Raw genomic sequence first — 18,805 nt, 5'->3', positions numbered from 1 at the left:
TGACCTTTCTCCCCCGCCCTTCGCCACGAGGACTGCTCCACAACCCCCCCTCTCTTCCCCTCCACCCTTCATCCAGCGCAGAGAGCCATTCGTCCGCAAAGCGAAAGCTGTCCGTACGATTCGAAGCTCGACTCTCTTTCGCCCGTCTGGCCGGCCGAATACATTTCTGCAGAGAAGAAGGCGCCGCTCCGCCGTCTTACGTCAGACGCGCTCTGCTACGGGGGGGCCGACGATGGCAGAGTAAGACAACACAACACTCGCGTATCCCTTTTTAACCGATTGTGACCTCGCGAGCGAGTCTGCCGCGTGCCGCGGTACACACAGCAGCAACATTCACAGCCCAACAGCTGAGCCGTCTGTGCGTCTTTGGCACAGAGAATACCTCGAGCGACCTAACTTGGTCCTGCCAAGCATTGGGCCTGGTGCGCGAGGGTCGTGGGGGGAGGCGGGCCGCGGGCGGCGCGGGCAGAATAGCCAAGGGCCGCGCGCGGACCGCGGCGTGCCAAACCGAGCGGTGGGGCGGGACAACCCTCGGACTACCCCATCGCCGCAGAAATATTACGCGCGGAGCGAAGGGGCTGGCCCACTTTATGAGAATGTATATAAAGCGGTCGCTTTGAAAGCGTGCTTGAAAGGCGCGAGGCGCGAGATCAGCGAGATCAGCCCGAATGAAAGACGCGCCATATGAGTCAGATCAGACTGGTCCTCTCGGTCAGTAAGGGGCTGCAACCTTCCAGAACTCCAGATCGAGACGAGTGGAGAAGCGGCGCCGAACCGACCGACCGTCAGGCTCAGCGAAATGTGAAGAGCATAATGGATTAGGCTCCGCGCGGCGAAACTGAAACTGAACTGACCACGGGCGCCGCGCCGCGCCTCGCCACGCCTCGCCGCCCCCAATCGCTCTCCCGCGCTGCTGGATCGGACACAGGCGGCCGTGTGGTGACAGGCGGCCGGCCACGTACCGGCCGCGCGCGAGCGAGCGTTTTTATTTGAGCTGGTTTATTTCCGAACATTTCCCGGCGCCGTGTGGGCGGCTTCCATCTCACCGCCATCCTGGATATGGATATCGCATGCAGGGGTGTTGCCGTGCGGGGTCGCGCGCACGAAGGGGGGCAGCCCGCCGGTCAGCGAGGGTATGCAAGGGAATCGCCCAGAAAGTAGGCCGTTTTCCTTACAGATTCCTTCGGTAAAATGATGGGTGCTCGGCGCCTGCGAGACTCGGGGTAGGCCACCACACAGTACTCGCAAGCATCGTAGGCAAGATGTTGCCTACCCATCGGGCGCCATGAGAGCTCTTGCTTAGGCTGAACTTGTCAGGTTGATAACGGGAAATGGTGGCCCGCACTTTCTGGGTGATGCCCGACCCGCACGCACGCCTGTTGTGCGGTGCAAGCAGCATGGGAGCTACAACTAAAAGCCCCCCGCGGGGTGAACCTGTGCAGTTTGTGCGGACCTCGTCGCTCTTTTGCCGTCGCGTCGCCGTTCCCTCTATTTGCGCACGACAGCTCCGCGCGGCGTGCTATGGGAAGAGACTGTGTTTGCAAGCAGAATGGGCACATAATCTGTTGAGACGCGGCAAACACAACCGCCAGGCGGGCGAGGAAGGAGTGTTGATCCAGAGGCCCTGGCCGAGCCTGACTGACGTAAGCGCGCGGCCATTCAATCATGGTCGCCTCGGCCGAGCAGCGTGACGGGAGTGACACGGAGTGACATGCGGCCAACACACCGCACAATGTCACTGTTTGTTGTGTGGCACTTTTGGAGGGGAATGATCAGTGTCACTTTTATGGCCACACACAAAGCTCCTTTCTGGTGATTAACCGCGGTGTGGTGGTTAAGACATTTTGCCCTCCACCTCCAGTGGCACCTATATACCACACACCCCACACACCGTGGCTCCTGCCGTACTAACGGCATAGGAGCACTTGTCGTTGTTGAACAGGGGAGACATGGGCGGTAATGGCGGTGACGGTTGGAGGCTGAGTATATGCGAGGCCGGGGGGGGGGGGGATCTCACCCCTCTCGCACATGCCAAGACTCCTCTCCTGGCGGTTTGTACCAGCATGTGCTGGTACACTCCCCCCCCCCCTCTTCCCATTCAATCCTCTTGGTAACACTGCGGCGACCTTTCTTTGATCGCAAAGAACGTTTCTCTCCCTTCCTCTCCCTCTCTCTCTGAAATCCGATGGGATCTCGAGAGGGCGGGGTGGGCCTAACTTTGACGGCGAAACTTCTACAACGGGGACCCCCACCCCCCGCCGTGCCCATGCACCCTGGTGACTGTCCTACCTCTCTGTGACTGCAGGCGCCTTCCTGCTGCCCTTCGCCGTGATGCTGATCCTCGAAGGAATACCCCTGTTCCTCATCGAGTTGGGGATCGGCCAGAAGATGCGGCTCGGCTCGATGGGCGTGTGGAACACGATCCACCCCTGGCTGGGCGGCATCGGCCTGGCGTCGTGCATCGTCACCTTTTTCGTGGCACTGTACTATAACGTCATCATCACATGGGTGTTCTTCTACCTCTTTAACTCAGTCAGAGTAAGTTTTGAAAAGTTTTTGTTTTTTAAAGTTTTGTTTTAAGTTGCCTTTTAAATAAAGCCTTCGGCATAAAGACGGGTTTCTTATTGAACTCTGCGCCTGTTCCAGAGCCCGCTGCCGTGGGCGGACTGCCCCCAGGTCAACGGCACGGCCGTGGCGGAGTGCCTGCGCTCCTCGGAGACGGCCTACTTCTGGTACCGCACCACCCTGGACGCGTCGCCCTCCATGGAGGCGCCGGGCGGCCTCAAGTGGTGGATCGTGCTCTGCCTCCTGCTGGCCTGGATCGTGGTCTTCTTCATCACAATGAAGGGCATCCAGTCATCGGGGAAGGTCGTCTACTTCACGTCCATGTTTCCGTACGTGGTGCTCACCATCTTCCTCATCCGGGGGCTCACCCTGCCCGGCGCGAGCGCAGGCCTCATCCACCTGTACACGCCCAAGGTAGGTCCACAAAGTGCTTTGCGGTGGTCCCGGTCCCTCTGGGACCGGGCGTGACCCAGCTTGTTTCGGCCATCCCCAGGCCCAGAAGTGCTCCCACGTCCCCCTACACTAGGCACTGAGCACTTTCGTGGTCCCCCAGGTGGAAAAGCTGTTAAACCCGGACGTGTGGCGTGAGGCGGCCACCCAGGTCTTCTACTCGTTTGGTCTGGCCTTCGGCTCCCTCATCGCGTTCGGCTCGTACAACCCGCCCAAGAACAACGTGGTGCGCGACGTGGTGCTCGTCTCGGTCTGCAACGCCTTCACCGCAATCTACGCCTCGCTGGTCGTCTTCGCTATCCTCGGCTTCAAAGCGCACCTCAACGTGGAGCGCTGCCTGGAGACGTGAGTAGGCCGCTGTAGCTCGTGCGTGCCTGGCCGATTGCCTATCTGCACGGGGGTCTCGGCGCGACAACTGTACTAGCGTTTTGTTGTTTTGTTTCATTAACTCGTGTACCAGGTGGGCGTCCTACGCCGTACTTTTTTCTGGGTTTACTGTACCGCATTCGTGTGGGCGTGTGTGCTTGCCCACCGACTCTCACCACGCCTTATGGCCCCGTGCAAGTATACAACCCGCCCACATGCCTGCGTCCCGTACAGTATAACCAGAAAAAAGTTCGGCTTCGAACATACATCCTATATTTTGTACGTCCATCCAAAACCTCCTGGCAGAGGGTTGGTAAGACCAGAAAATCGCCTGCAGACTAGGCAACCTGCACTACTAGTAACGCCCAATGCTAGACATGAAATTTGTACTGCACACCAACAAATTTCTATGGGCACTGGAGGTGGCGCTTGACAGCGCGCCTGGGAGGTAGGCCATGCCATCGCGCAGCGCTCGCAAGCGTAACAGGCCTGCCTACCCACCAGGCGCTATGGGGCTGGAGAGCGGGACAGCTTGGACTGTAAACAGTGGAAACCTCTCACGCACACACCTACCGCATCCCGTTGCAGGAGTAAGCCGCTCGCCGCCAGCTTAGGCCTGCTGCCGAACGCCAACGCCACGCACGAGGAGTACTACAGCATGCTGCAGAGGACGGCCAACCACACAGCCATGGGGCTCGGGGAGTGCTCCATGACGCAGCAGCTGGACGAGGCGGCCGAGGGCACGGGACTGGCCTTCATCGTGTTCGCGCAGGCCATCGTCGAGCTGCCCGTCGCGCCCTTCTGGTCCGTCATCTTCTTCCTGATGCTGCTGGCCTTGGGAATCGGCTCTCAGATCGGCATCCTCGAGGGGATGCTCTGCACCATCTTTGACATTGACCTCCTCAAACGCATTCGCAAGGAGTACATCACTGGTCAGTGCCTGTGCTATGTTCCTGAACACCAAATTCAATACATTCATCAATATTCGTTTCTTTTACCATAGTGACGTTTTTATTGCAGCCGGAGTTTGCTTGGTTTGCTTTTTGGTTGGACTTTTGTTCGCAAGCGGTGCTGGAGAGTACTGGCTTCAACTCTTCGATTCCTTTGCTGGCACAGTTGGACTGGTGATCATAGCCCTTCTGGAAATGATAGCTGTCATTTATGTGTATGGCCATGAAAGGTACTTTTTTCTGAAAAAATGTTAAGTTTAGCTCAACCATTACAAATTACTATTTTCTCAAAAATGTTATTATATCTTATTTGCAGATTTACTCAGGACATTGAAGACATGACAGGATACAGACCTGGCTGGTATTGGCAGATAACATGGCGTTTTTTGTCTCCCCTCATCATGACAGGAATCCTAGTATCATCAATTGGGTACATGGTTATCAATACTCCAAAATACAAAGCTTGGGATGCAGATACGGTGAGCATTTCAGGTATGAATTAAAATAACTTCTCACTCTAAGAGCTATGAACAAATTTTTAATATCAATTGCAGGGCAAGGTTGTGGCAAGAGAATACCCTCCATGGGTACTAGTTATCGCCATCACAATGATACTTGTTGGAATTCTTCCAATACCATTAGTTTTCCTACTGCGTCGATTCCAATGTCTCCGATTTGACATCAACATAAGCCAGGGAGTGATTCGCAGAATAGATACAACAGTTTCAACAAAGGAAATGATGGGAGATCAGGATGTAAGTACAGCCCTTTATAATTACTAATTCAAATGTAACATATTGCTGGAAACTGAAAGTCACTGATTTTGATGTGGTATTTGCTTCTCACGAGTGATGCGTTTATCTTTCAAGATGTTACTTCCTTGGCACCATGTTTTCTGCTTAGCACTTAACAATAATATCTTGCTGATAACACCATAATGTGTGAACAGGAATTTGCAAAGAGTCGCGGTTGGTGATATGATACAGAATTAATCAAACTTTAGATAGAACTTTTGCTTTTCATTCTGGGGGAAAATGTTTTTATTTTGAAACAGGATATATTACATAATTAGTGGTGAGAGCTGTAACATAAATACATTTTTTCCAGTGAACATGTAATTTTCAACAAACAGGAAGAGGGTAAATAATAGGCATTATAGTCGTAGAAACTTATTAGTAATTAGAAAGACCCCCTAAAATTGAAATGAAATCAAATTAAAAGTGAACTCAGATTCATAGAAATTAACTTCTGATAAATACACCAATACAAAGACTGTAGACAAATTTTACAAGTCAGGAAAGCTTACACTTCAAAGTCTCGGCATTGGAATGCATTAATAGTGAGCATTCACTACAATAAATTTTGTGAGACAGGTGAGTGGAGTCCTCTCTATGGCACTCTATTTCCAAGCATGCCTCACTTTTGAGCTTCAGATATCTGGTTCCAATAGCAAATTCTATTGCACTTATAAAGAATCATTTAGTTTTGTAAGATCATAGCCATGAATGTCCAAGAATTGACACAACATAAAATTGAGTACCATATTTACACAATATATAGGAGCCAGAATTTTGGTAGGATTATTGAGGTCATTGAATCATTGGAACATTTTGCAAATGGGCTCACTTCCTTTCATTACCCTCAAAATCTGGGTTGCACCTTTCAACTTATATGTGGGTGTAGATCTTATATTTGTGCAATTATCGTACTCTAAATGTAATTATCTACCTTGTTATGAAAATACTGATCAAAAGACTGACTGAATGCTACCTTTTTGTAGGTGCCTAGAGGGCTAAAAAGACATTTTTATGTAAGTAAGAATAGTAGATTGGGTTTTATGTTTCCTCCTTATATCCTATAGCAACTCATCCTGAGTACCCACCGATCCTTCACTCACTGCTGCAACAATCACAATCCTCTTTTCCGGCTGTTAAGGACTTCGCACAGCGCTATAGTGCAGTAGTTCAAGCACAAATTTCCATTCAAATATGAACTAATTGTGAAAATTCTGCCTGAAGTAACTCATTACAATTAATGAATTTCTAATGCATTCTAATGTAAAAGGTGTATTTTCTGATCACTAGAAAAGAGTTTACCGAATTGAATTATCATTTTAGTGATTGTTCGAAAGCTCTTATCCCATTAAACATGAAAAACTCACAATGAAGTCATTTGCGGTTTTCAACTGTACATGAGAGTCACTATGAGTAACTTTCTTCCCAAATTTGGACTGGTCAGTCAAAATTTAGGCAGAAAGTCATTCCTTGTGACAGTCAAAAACTTCAAATAAAATGACTCAAAATGACTGGTGGCTTTTTCATGGTTATTGGGATGATTTACCTAGCTGTTCTTAACTCACAAATGTACTTCCTCGCATGCTCCTTTCCTGCATCCTCTTTCACAGCACTAGAAAAATCTTCTCACCGTCTTTCAGAGCTGTTGTCTTCAAGAATCGCTTTTAAAACTGTTCTCTTTCTTTTTCAAGGGATTTGTGATAAATTTTTGTATGATACAAATTACAAAACTTATCACATGTTCCTTTTTGCTTTCTATTTTATTGCATTACCTGATAAAATGGAACTGTCTTGATAGAATTTTTGAAAACAGTCAAGCACAAATACTGCTTTTCTTCCCTTTCAAAAATTGAATGTATATGACAAAAATTGTTATCATTGAATTGGTGCTTATCTGATGCAAAGTCCCTTACATGATTTTGTTGTACAGTTGTAGGTGGGACACTAGGACGATTGTCGCTGAAGGGTGTAGGGTGAATGTGCTTGTGGTGAACTTCACTAACACAACTAACCACATTCAAAAGATTAACAAATATGTGAGTTATTCTACAGTTGCTCCTGCATGCCTTCAAAACTGCAAAGTAGAGAGATACAAACACATATTGTTTATGTTTTAATGCATGTCTTAGCACAGCACAATAGAAGTACCTATCATTAAGATAAAATTTGTTCCATTATTATGCTCATCTCCATTTAATACACACTCATTCCTCATCCAAGATGTACATAATTAGATCATCAGGTAGAAATTTATGCCAAAACACATTGTTCACAATCAAACATTGTACAAGGTCCAAATCTGTAGGTTAGTTAATTAATGCATGCCATTTGTTGATTTTCACCAAATTGACTAACATATCACAAAACTGCTAGTTTGAAAATCTGAATGAAGTACTGGTAAGGCCATCAGACACTCATTCTTTTTTTAAGGAAGTCACAACTCAACTTACTATTTTTCAGATGGACGATGAATACCATGACGATTTTCCTGACTCTGATGATGATGACGACGATGACATGCCTCCAAGCACCACCAACAACAGAAGATTAGCACCCCTCCCCCTCAGTCCAAAGAAGAAAGCATTCAAAATGGAAGTTATGGACTTCTGAAAATAGACAATTAATTAATTAGAGTAAAAGAAGAAAAAAAAGTAATTTTTGCCAAAGAGTGAATATACAAGTTTAAATGTGTTTGTTTCTACTTGTGGTTTTCTGTATAATATTTTTCTCAACATTGCAGGGCATTAGTTTTATATTACGCACAAACAATGTGCAGTAAGTCAATACTTGTTGCTGTTAGAAAAAAAAATTGAGTTGCCAAAATTGTCAAGTAAATAAACTCTTTTCTCTACAAGTAAATTTAACAAATATAAAATGTTACTAGAAGGAAAGAGATTATTGCTCATTGTGTAGAAGGCAGCAAAACCACCCCTTTTTCAAAGTGACATGGTATTTGCTGCAAAAAGTCATGTTAATTTTCTTTCTTCTAGAATTGTACAAGGTGAAAAGGCAGAAGTATTTTTCACCAAAATATAGAAAGACTGGATTGTAATAGTCTTCTGAATCACATGATAAATCTGTGACGAGAGATTGTTAAAAATCATTTGACATGTAGGCTCTTACTTTTAGATATGTGGTAAAGTTGGATCACATTGAAGTATTACAGCTTCTTTTCCATATCAACCACAACTTTAAAATCTCACATCAGGTGGCATGTGGCATGTGGAACTAATTCCAAGGCCAAAGCACTTTGCTTTGATGAAATTCTTGCACTAAATATTGAAAAACAAAATAGCGGTTAAAAAATTAAGTTCCTCTTTCACTTTCTTTTTTTGCTGCAAAAGTTTTTGAAAAGTCACTTTGGTTCATCTTGTAGTTAAGCTTTTACTTAGCTCAGGTTACAGATAATTTATTTGTAGATGTAAATGAATCTCACTTATGATTGTCTTTCTGGAAAAGAAATAAAACAGTCAGAAGTTTCGGTTGTAGTAAACTGACTGTGAGTTAAACTATAGTATTTTGAACTATTACCGTATAAGTATTGTGTGCACACCTTTCATAGCCTCCTCTTGATATGTGAAAAGAAATATTCCATCTCCAAATGTATTAGGAAAATTCCCAAAGGAAATATTTTGTGAATGAATACCACTATATGCTCAATTAGCTACCCAAGCAGATATCTTAAGTTTTGAGAACATTGATAATCTCTCTGTAAATTATAAAGAAAATATGAATTAACATTCAACAAAGGTTTAGTCTAAGAGAAACCATGCGTCTATATCTATCAGGGAGCATCTGCTCACTATGACAGATTGCAGAAACCATACTACACCCTCAGATGTATAAAATAAAAATCATGAGACAAATTCCAGGTCTTTTGATACAAGATGAAAAACCTGCAGGGTAAATTAGTTTTCTTGACTCTAAATTTAAAGCGAGAAATGCAGACTCCCTGGGTAGAGGATCAACCCGATGAGACTGTTTAAATTTCATGTGCTACCTCTATGATGGATTTTGGAATTTTAAAAGTTGAGCACAATCTGTTTGCACAAGCTTAAAAACAAAACAAAAAGCAGCACACAACCGAGTTAACTGTAATATAAGCATGACAAAACAAAAATGTAAAATAGTTCTATATATTATTGCCAAATGCCACTTCAAAGTGTTGACACCTGGAGTTGCTGGTGAATCAATCAATGCCCAGATTGATCTCTCAATTCTAACAAGCTAAATTTAGCACAAAAATAGACTGTAATTTAAAGCTTCAATTAATTTGAACTGTGTAGAAGCAATGAAAAAGTACATAAAACCCAAATGGCTAGTGATGATAAGGAATGAGCAAAACCTCAACAGGAACAAATGTTTGAAAGTTGATTAGTGTTTGGAATTTCCTTCTATTTATTTTGTAAGTGAATGAGATGGTATTTTCAACTAAGTATTTTAGAAAAAGAGAGATCTGCTCACAGGTGATGTGCAAAAAAATTAATGACTTGTTATCGGATTGTGGTATTCATTTTGTAGAGATATGACAATAAACTGTGATACCGATAAGTAGATGTAATGCATCATATGCTGGTGTGGATTGAGTTAGATAGGTAAATTCACATAACAAGAAGAGAAGACAACATGCGCTTCAATTTGAAGTGCAGTCTGTGAAGTGATCTAGAGATTTCAGTACCCAAACTGTTATCTCCCCCTCCCAGGGAGAGGCATGGAGACAAAATATGTGTGATTGTGTTGGCAAACATAAAGTCTACGTAATGCTAAACTTTATAAATCTGTGCCCTAATAGTTGTGGAAAAGAAAGATAAGTTTGGAGAAAAAGAAATGATTAGGGTGCATATGTTGTATTGTTGTTACTGTTTTTCTAAATGTGATGATTGTGCATTTCAAAAACCAAATGTTCTTCATGCTTGATTCTCTAGATAAGTAGCATGTTTGTTCCTTACTGTATGAATTAGATTTGATTGACTCAGTATTAGGGGCGAGCTGATGATGTGATTAGATTAAATATTTTATGTCTTTAAAAGTTTATTTCACCCACCTTGTTATAGATTTCCCACTGTTTTGGGCTTTGGTCTTCGCTTTTTCAACAAAGCGTTCCTTTTCCCTTGTATTTTTGCCAAACTAAAAATAATTCATCAGTAGATAGTTGGCATCTGTTGCACAAAGTTTGTTCACACTCACTTGCACATGACCATTTGCAGCTTGCATTTTTTGGAAAGACAGGGTGTACACCAGACAACCAAATTCCTAGAGAAGTATCTTCTCCTTGAAAGGGATACAGCCATCTAATGTTGGTCACTAAACATAACATAACATAAAAGATTACAAAATAATGCACCAAAATTGTGTAGACAGAAGACAATTTTAGAAGAAAACACAAACCTAAATAGTCAACAATTAATTTGTTGATAATATAACCACCTCCACACAGAAAAGGTGGGTATACAGGTGCAGCATACTGTAGTTCCTGCCATTTACCATGGCGTTCAACAGGTAGCCCATGGCGGAGTTTACCCCACCACCACATCTGAGATATGTCAGTACTTGGAATTGATTCGAGGAATTTCATCACAACAGGGATATCAATAAAAGTATCATCATCTGTTTTTAGCAAATAGGTGAATCTAACAGCCTTAGTGACCCTGTGGAAAGAAATATTTCAAAATTAGAAAAAAGTATTTATTAGGTCCTATGAAAAGGGAAGGGTTCAGACACCCTAGAGAAAATTACCATTTATAAAATTGAAGAAGCTTTTTTGGAATGTTTTTGTACACATCAACAACATCTAAAAATAACACATCCTTCTCAGTTGCTGCTTCACGCTCTAAATCCTGAGAGAGGGTTTCAACATGACTTTGCCACTGCAACGATCGAGAATCTTTCTCCTTAAGATGTTTATCAACATCTACAGAACCCAACAAATTTATCACAAAAATTTATTAACAGCATTATCCTTAGGTCCAACGGCTCTCTGTATACTTACCATTAAGTTCCAGGAAAAGAGATATAGGAGTACAAGATTTATTGTCAAAATTTACCCAGCCAACATCAGGTTTGAATTGAGATGTAAATTCAACAGCTCCACTTAAATCAACCCAATTTGACAATCCAGAGCAAGGAATAGAAACTTCCCTGTAGTCTTCTGTATGTTGTACATGAAGCTGTACCTCAACATCAAAAGACTTTGGGAACAAAAAAGGACGGGTTTCAATTTCTAGCCAACTGCTTTCATTGTGGAGAGAAGTTGAAACTTCAAATGAGAAAGATGTGACCAAATGCCCTGTTTTAGCATTTTTTACGTTGACAATTGCTACTGTTGAACCCTGAACTGCTTGCTTCCATAATCGGACTCCTCGAATGATAACGGGAAAATTTACACGAAAAGTGAATGATGAGACACCACTTCCACCAGGTATTGTATCATTAATGTCTAATCTCACAGGTGTCCATGCAGCATTTTCTGGAATTTTTAAATAAAATTGTTACAAGACATAGTGACAGTAAAAACTGAAGCTTTCGTTCAGGGACAATAGTTACCATCACTTTGTAACTCCAATGCTTCACAAGCTAATGGTGACTTCCGATCAGTGGGATGTGTCAGACATATGTTCCTTCCTATAAGGAAATAGAATCTAACATCTGGTCTATTTGTCAAAGATTTCCATGTATCTCTGATACTAGCTCGGGCCTTAAAATTGTTTTGTGCAGATAAAACAGCAATGACGATGAAGGCACTTTCATTAATGTGATCTGAAAATTAGACGTGAGCATAGGAAATCAATAAGTATCAACTTTGTATTATTGGACTGGAAAGCTATAGATCATTTGTACCCAGACTTTGTCAAGACAAGCTAAGGCATGAAGTAGATCTACGCTATTTTTCAAAATGAGTTGCTAGGTGGTGCACCACTAACCTGGAACCTGCACAAAATCTAAAACACGCAAGGCGTTTTGAAGAGCAAACGACCAAAGAATGACATGTTGCAATAATAACATATCGTTTGTGAACTGCTGAAGAGCTGGCAGACTACAGTTCAGTTCAACTGTGTTAAATCTACCGGCATAAAGTAAGAAGTTCCCGGCGGGGCGGCAGGACTTGTTTATGTTTCCATCCAACGAAACGAGGAGGAAGGGGGTGGGAGTGGGGGGTAACGGAGAGGGGGAGGGGAGGGAGAGAACTTGAACTTGGGGACTGCCTTTTAATAGGAAGCTTCTTATTTGACAACTCTAATAAATACTTTCAGGCAGAAAACCGCTCGGAAACAGAAAAATACGTGTATGGCGCTGATCGTGCCTTTCTGCAGCTTCTTGCCATCATTGTCTGTGATATTTTCTCATGTAAGGTCGCATCCAGCTTCGTCAGCTTCGACTAGGTCAGAAGAACTTTTAAACCCGATCTGCAGCTTAAAACCCACCGACTGGGAAGCAGGATAGGATTGAGGCAAAATTTTTTCTCATTTTTACAACTGTATATTTATTCCATAAATCAAAATATATAAATTTATATATATGGCAACATTTTGTTTCTGTATCCGATGTAAGCAACTTTGTACAAAATAGTGTTTTACACTTTAAGAGTGGCTCTATACAAATTGCAATTATGTCAATCAGGGCCATATAAAAGATTTCATTCACAAAAGAAGTAACACATTTTCCATACACACACTTACTTACATACTGCTGTTGTCATCACAAATAAAACTGAGTTTTCAGATGATGTCGAGAAACAAATTCTATCACAATAGATGATAAAGATTAGGGAGACAAATGAATTGCATCCTTAAAGAAAACAATCTGATGTAAAATCAAATATAAATAAAAATATTGTGGTCTAAAACAAACAAATAAAAACACTATCACTGCATGCTACCTATATAATAGACCAACATTTCTCTTGGTAAGTCTACACAAATAATACTTTCAGTTTTGAATACAATGTTAATATTTCATGTCAATTTTGGGACATAAGTTTTTGAGGAAAAATCACGACCAACAACTTTGACACACAGAAATTGAGTTTGCGGTTTTGAGGGCATTCACATGGTCCACATACCAGCTTGCTGGGTTGCTAACGCAGGCTTTTGAAGCTAGCACAGCAGTCATTAACCATAATTTGAACTGTACAAAAGCTATTTCATTAAAATAAAATAAAAGTACATTTCCAAATGAAATTCCAACTACATACATATAATACTAGTCATTTTGTTTTCGTCTTCATATTTGCATAACGAATGCAGTTGTACTTCACCAATACCTATTGCATAAAGAAATGAAAGCAATGATAAGTTCAAAAGGGAGACAGAAATATAACTTTGAAAACACATACTTTTTAAAGTATGGTATGGATATGATCTGATATGGCAGTCAAAGATATGGCCACAGAAAAAAATACAGTAAGAGAAAAGTTGCGCTTTTTAAAAGAAAATATGAAAGTGAGAAACAAATGCGACTCATCCAAAACAGGTTTGACGTAAAACTTTTAAATGAATAAAAAGCAACAAACGTGTGAGACAATGATTGGAAATTATGTTTATCAACAAGTATTTTGAACAATCTAATGTCTCAGACATGAGTTGGACCTCTGTAATATATGAAGATCATATGCACGATGATAAGCAAAACCAACTTTGATGATCAGGTTCCTTTTGTTTTCTTTTGCGTTTTAGCAGATGCCTGTATTCCCACATCAAAATATTTTACCATAGAATAAATGAACAAACATACAATTTTAAATAAACAATGTAGATATACTTATTGTCTTACATAAGCTGAAATATGTAGTGATTAGATTTTCAGAAAATGTACTACCAGCAATAAACTTTTCCAAACATGTAGAAGCTTTAGCAGCTGCATCCAAAAGTGTGGGCGTCTTGGGAGTCTGCCCTATGATGTTAGCATGGCTTGGCACTCAAGACACCCAGATATCTAGACGCAACTAATTTCAAATGAACACGTGTACATAATGTGTGGTAGTTCACTTTAACGGTTGAAAAACACTGGGAATAGAAAACAATTTCTAGAGATATTTCTTGGCCTAAATTGTGTATACTCAAAGACAAATGACAAAATGGCCTGAAAAAGCGGTTTTGCCCACAGCACCACAAACACACAAAACGTATCAAACTTTCATGACAAGAAATTAAAGTGGTTTGCCTTAGGAATCTTCACAGAAGACAAATTGATAAATAGACTTTTGTTCATTACTTTCTGTAATACTTTTAACTTAATATAGTGATGCTATATAATATCTAAAGATTTAATCTGATAAATCTAATCTATCCAAACCCAACATTTGGAAAAAATTTGGCTTAGATTATTAAGTCCTTCACAATCAAAACATGTGAAAATCTCTTAAAATACGACATTTTCAACTCACCCTGAATGCATAGTTTTGACTAAAGGAGAGATCAAAAGATTGCAGGGTCCCTATGAGCAGCACATGACCACTTGCATACAAGTAACAAAAAGTTTAGGCATGCATAAAATTGAAACGCACCATGATGTCACACTGCAAGGTTTCACAGTCATTTTGAGTTTGCCATTAATACACACCACTTAAGGTCAACAGTAAGCAAATACAATTAATTTCATTGTAACAAGATTTTTGTTGCACAATACCCACTAAAAAGAAAAAGATCAAAGTGATGTCATTTGACATCAAGGGAATTATTTTGACCTCAATTTTATCTCAGATTTGGGTCAAAATGATGTTGAAATGATGTCAAAATGACTCTCTTGATGTCAAATGATCTATTTATCTTCTTTCCACTGGGTAGTAGTTTTAGCGGATGACAATTTATAAGAGAGACTAATTTCAAATAAAAACCGCTAAGATATAATCTCAGATAGAGAAAGGTTGATGGTACCAATGGTGGAAACCACTCAGTATGACACATGAGCTGCCTTATGTATGGTCGCCATACTGCCCGGCATGTCATTGTACTGCTTTATATTTCAGTTAAGCCAAAGAAATACGTTACTGACGCAAAATCTAGAACAAGTGTATTGTACAGTATAATAGAATACTAATTAGTAACCCACCTACAGACATGTCAAGTTGATTACAGAAGGAACTCAAGGAAAATTCAGAAAACATTCACATACAGGGCAATAAGGCGCATCTCACTCACGTCACAAGTTTCTAAAAAAAATATTTAACACAAAATAAAACAAACAAAAAAAACAACACATAATACTTAAGAGACCATTCAATGGAGGTGAAAATTAGGCACAGATGGAGAGCATTTTTGGTGAATGGTCAGCATGTGTCAAGAGATATTCATGTCCAATGCAATTTTCAAATGACACAGTAACAGACAAACTAATCTTTCACAAGCCTGTATATGTGATGTTGAGCACCATGTTCTGATGTTGAGACTTCAAAGACATATGCTATACATAGTAAGGTTTCTTGTGTCTCACGGTTTGTGACCACCTGTTAAATTAGAGCAAAAGAAAAACATTATGAATTTGAAAACAATTTAAAAAAAAAGGGTTTTCTGGTCTATACAGTAATTAATATAATTAATACCTGAAGGATGGTGAAATTTTCAAGCACACTATTCATCATGTACTTTTCTGGAAGGTGCTTTAATTTGTGAATAAAATTGATCATATACTCGCACATGGGTGAGCGAGGAATACGGTAAACAAATCTTCCATTCTCAAATCTTGCATATTCGGTTTCTAATTTTTCCACAACTTGTTTGCCAAATGAGCAAACCTTAGTTGAACAGGTTATTGTCATGTTCTCATTACTCTCATACCTGTAACACAAGCCTTCATGTATCATGGTATCCAAAAATGCTGTTAAAGTGTTCTTTAGTTAACCAGAGATACTTACATACTAGAAACACCATAGAAAGCCTCTGAAACCTCAGTAATGTTTGTGTTAAGGTCAGCCCAAAATTTGACAAGGAAAAATGCATTTTGAGGACCCTTGTCATACAATTCCTTTAATCCTCCCTTCTTCTCCGGAAATTTATCATATATTTGACGGACATCTACTCTCTGCAATAATTATAAAGTCAGTTATCTGCACATCTGAAATACCTGAACATAAACTGAAGTAGGAATGTTAATATGTTACCTCTAATTGTGGGTCTGCATAAGTAACTGTGCCTCCTATGTGTACAAAAAGATGTGTATGGACCTAGAATGATAAAAAGCAAAATAAGCTACCAGTGTTTCAAAAAACTTCAAAGTGGAAACCCAAAAATAATCTGCTATGATCCGTACGTTGTCTGCATCTCGTTGCTGTTCCATGAACGCTGAAAACTCAACAAGTCTCAGCTTATGCGTTGCAATGGCACGGCCTTCCCAGGCTGGTGGAGGTGCAGCTTGAAGTGCCATATCAGGAGATGAAACTGCGGTTGCTGGCTTTCCAGCCGCATAGGCCGATTGGCTGAATGGTTTGACACTGAGCAGAAGAAAGCATTGTTTGTTAGCTATCATTTGTTTTCTTTATGAGGAAGAGAATTGATAGTTGATCAAAACTAGAAGTAGATACATACTCTTGTGATGTTCCAGGTTGTAGACCAGGTTGCCAAAACTGCAAAAGTAACCATACCACATCAATTGATTGACCAAGGAAAGTACAAAGAATCTGTTATATTGTTATTGGCAGTGATGAGGGGGCTGCTAAAACTTAGGTTTTCCCCAATCATTTAAATTTAATTTAGATTAAATAATTCAACTACAAGAAAAAGACCAGAAAAGATTCAAAATCTTTACCTTTTGAAGTTAGATGTCTGAGCATTGAAACAAATACTATATTCAAAGCTCAAATCAGTTAATGACAACCATCAGGGTTTAAATGATGCATCAAACAAAGGACCATGGAGGGTAGTTAACTTGCCATTCTAAGGAAGGTGCTAGGTATTGTGATTAAAATAATGGAATGTGACAAAAATGTCATGCAGCTAAACCATTCTGCGGCAATCAATAAGCAATTCATAGAGTACTTTGAAAGTGATTTATAAGGTGTAAAGCAGGGAAGCTAGTTGATGATAATATAAACTGCCATGTGTCTAATAATAGTAACCTGCTCATCACCCACCCTAACTGATCAAGATATTACTCTCTTATTTAAATATAACACGATATTGAACTTATTTAAATTAACAAATGAACCAGAACACACAAAGATAAATAGATATATACCTTGGCAAGAAGCGCGCTGTGCTGTGCTGTGCCGTTTGAGTCAGCATCATCTGCGGCAAGATCACTTGAGATCCCTAGCCTCGGAGGCTGATAACAGAATGCCATCAGGCAATTTAGATACGAATTTAAGCGATACAAACAGAGCACAGTTTTGCCCTAGGACAACTCTCCCAAATGATGTCTTCCTATCATATGACTACTAAATATATGTCCATGGCAGGGCCAGAGTAGCAGGGGCATAATACAAAACACAAACATAGTAAAAATAAAAGCAAATGAAAAACAGCTTTTCTAAGAAAAAATAAAAACTAGATAGTGAGATATATAAATGACCGTGCAGCCTGTAGCCTGTAGATCTAAGGGTTGAATAAGCCCACAATATTTTGTAATATTTAAACAAAATTACACAAAATATAATTGTTAATAATAAGAAAATTGCAAGCATGTGCAAAACTAGGACTTGTAATGCTTAAGATAGTTTGCACTTCAATTTTCAAACAAAAAGCACTTGCAAGGCATACTTTTAGGAATGATAGGAACATGTTTTCATGCTTTTAACATTCAGGTCATGTAAAAATGCAAAATGATGCATAAAATTGGGAGTGAAATAGTTCTACAAATTGAAAGAATAGTGGGAGTACTACAAAAAATAATGTTACTTCACTTCACTACGCAAATAAGTTACATTAAACTAATTATGCAATACTCACTACCTTGAGTTTAGCCTGCAATTCCCGGAGTTTCCGACGAGCAAGAACTTGAATGTGAGAGCTGACTTGTTTGCGCGTTCTTGTCTTTCCTGTTCTCAATTTGATATATCTTGCTATAAGCTCATTTCGACCTGAAGAAAAAAAGATACAAGGATTAGCTCTCAAATCTTAATGTGAACTTCTATTCCAAATGGGAAAAAATAGGGTGAAGAATAATTGCCTAAGGTAAAGAAGTAAAGAGGCTGAGAAACAAGAAGCAGAGAAAGGGAGAGGGAAAGGGGGTGGTGTTGATGGGGTGGAAAGAGAGAAGGGTGAAGGCAGAGGGGTACGGACAGAGGACGGCAGAGGGGCGAAGAAAGAGAGAGAGAGAGCGAGAGACGGCAAAGCAAAATACAGAAAGTGCGAGGTTTATTGCAGTTCAAGAATGCGGGTTGGGAAAAGAGGGAAGTGTGGTCAAAGGAGTAAAGCGGACAGCTTGGGGCTGGAGAATGGCTTGGCGTGGCGGGGAGCCGACAGGACAGCGTGGAGGGCGCGGGAGCCGGTGCGAGGGGGAGGGGGTGCTCCGCTTGCCCAGAGAGTAACCGTGCTTTTTGAAAATAAGTTCCATGCCCCCCCCCCCTTCCCCATCCTCTTTCAGCTAGAAAGGTCTTTGACGGTACAGCACTCTATCTGGCTGGCCCCGCACAGCCGCGCTCTCCCGCGCCTCCCCGCCCGACCCGGCCCCGGCCCCGAGGAGGGAAGTCACCCTTCCACCCAGCTGCGCTCGCTGCCGCTACTGCGTCGGGTGGGGGTGGAGGGGTGG

General features: G+C 41.5%; 4 protein-coding genes and 1 long non-coding RNA gene across 12 annotated transcripts in view; 1 reads left to right on the top strand and 4 right to left on the bottom strand.

Annotated features, from left to right (window-relative positions):
• LOC113208269 (sodium- and chloride-dependent transporter XTRP3) overlaps positions 1-10,154 on the top strand; it is a 25,671-nt gene extending 15,517 nt beyond the window's left edge. Inside the window, exons 2-11 of one of the 8 annotated variants that reach the window (XR_003303500.2) lie at positions 2,306-2,538; positions 2,647-2,979; positions 3,119-3,360; positions 3,970-4,313; positions 4,402-4,561; positions 4,648-4,810; positions 4,886-5,086; positions 6,112-6,141; positions 7,056-7,161; positions 7,586-7,609. Coding sequence is in view for 4 of the 8 variants with exons in the window: in XM_026425206.2 (XP_026280991.1) it covers positions 2,306-2,538; positions 2,647-2,979; positions 3,119-3,360; positions 3,970-4,313; positions 4,402-4,561; positions 4,648-4,810; positions 4,886-5,086; positions 6,112-6,141; positions 7,586-7,735 (1,856 nt within the window). In the remaining 4 variants the exon portion in view is untranslated. Of the gene's footprint in view, positions 1-2,305; positions 2,539-2,646; positions 2,980-3,118; positions 3,361-3,969; positions 4,314-4,401; positions 4,562-4,647; positions 4,811-4,885; positions 5,087-5,438; positions 6,036-6,111; positions 6,142-7,055; positions 7,165-7,585 lie in introns of those variants that run through there. The other 7 variants (XR_003303501.2, XR_003303502.2, XR_008011024.1 and 4 more) reach the window with 7 other exon arrangements.
• Positions 6,867-7,592, bottom strand: LOC127749214 (uncharacterized). Its single transcript, XM_052266518.1, has 2 exons — positions 7,274-7,592; positions 6,867-7,199 (listed from the first exon to the last, which is right to left on the bottom strand). The coding sequence occupies exons 1-2, from the start codon at positions 7,338-7,340 to the stop codon at positions 6,886-6,888; spliced, it is 381 nt and encodes a 126-aa protein (XP_052122478.1). The 5' UTR covers positions 7,341-7,592; the 3' UTR covers positions 6,867-6,885.
• Positions 8,426-10,318, bottom strand: LOC127749215 (uncharacterized). The gene is made up of 3 exons (XR_008011025.1): positions 10,170-10,318; positions 8,679-8,834; positions 8,426-8,575 (listed from the first exon to the last, which is right to left on the bottom strand). It is a non-coding gene; the product is annotated as an uncharacterized LOC127749215 (long non-coding RNA).
• Positions 10,319-10,624: 306 nt separating this feature from the next.
• LOC113208270 (UDP-GalNAc:beta-1,3-N-acetylgalactosaminyltransferase 2-like) lies at positions 10,625-12,247 on the bottom strand. Its single transcript, XM_052266516.1, has 5 exons — positions 12,046-12,247; positions 11,669-11,881; positions 11,115-11,591; positions 10,862-10,992; positions 10,625-10,773 (listed from the first exon to the last, which is right to left on the bottom strand). The coding sequence occupies exons 1-4, from the start codon at positions 12,125-12,127 to the stop codon at positions 10,976-10,978; spliced, it is 789 nt and encodes a 262-aa protein (XP_052122476.1). The 5' UTR covers positions 12,128-12,247; the 3' UTR covers positions 10,625-10,773; positions 10,862-10,975.
• A 341-nt stretch (positions 12,248-12,588) lies between these two features.
• Positions 12,589-18,805, bottom strand: part of LOC113208338 (protein scalloped) — a gene marked incomplete at its 5' end in the record, with an annotated part of 6,862 nt that continues 645 nt past the window's right edge. Inside the window, 8 exons of the mRNA XM_026425291.2 lie at positions 12,589-15,566; positions 15,663-15,897; positions 15,975-16,141; positions 16,221-16,283; positions 16,370-16,550; positions 16,645-16,682; positions 17,294-17,380; positions 18,004-18,134. Of these exons, the coding sequence (XP_026281076.2) occupies positions 15,453-15,566; positions 15,663-15,897; positions 15,975-16,141; positions 16,221-16,283; positions 16,370-16,550; positions 16,645-16,682; positions 17,294-17,380; positions 18,004-18,134 (1,016 nt within the window). The remainder of the gene's footprint in view (positions 15,567-15,662; positions 15,898-15,974; positions 16,142-16,220; positions 16,284-16,369; positions 16,551-16,644; positions 16,683-17,293; positions 17,381-18,003; positions 18,135-18,805) is intronic.

The sequence above is a fragment of the Frankliniella occidentalis genome, unplaced genomic scaffold, assembly GCF_000697945.3.
Source record: "Frankliniella occidentalis isolate FOCC.00 unplaced genomic scaffold, Focc_3.1 Scaffold39, whole genome shotgun sequence".
NCBI lineage: Eukaryota > Metazoa > Arthropoda > Insecta > Thysanoptera > Thripidae > Frankliniella > Frankliniella occidentalis.
Note: the sequence above shows the minus strand (reverse complement) of the source record. Positions and strands in the feature narration are given on the sequence as shown.

Bases quoted from the DNA above. Each gene is read 5' to 3' on its own strand.
- LOC127749214 (XM_052266518.1), bottom strand. From the start codon at position 7,340: ATGAGGAATGAGTGTGTATTAAATGGAGATGAGCATAATAATGGAACA. The intron at 7,200-7,273 runs GTACTTCTATTG...TCTACTTTGCAG, and splicing joins AAATTTTATCTTAATGATAG to TTTTGAAGGCATGCAGGAGC.
- LOC113208270 (XM_052266516.1), bottom strand. From the start codon at position 12,127: ATGTTATTATTGCAACATGTCATTCTTTGGTCGTTTGCTCTTCAAAAC. The intron at 11,882-12,045 runs GTTAGTGGTGCA...TCTAATTTTCAG, and splicing joins AGATTTTGTGCAGGTTCCAG to ATCACATTAATGAAAGTGCC. The intron at 11,592-11,668 runs GTAACTATTGTC...TAAAAATTCCAG, and splicing joins ATTGGAGTTACAAAGTGATG to AAAATGCTGCATGGACACCT.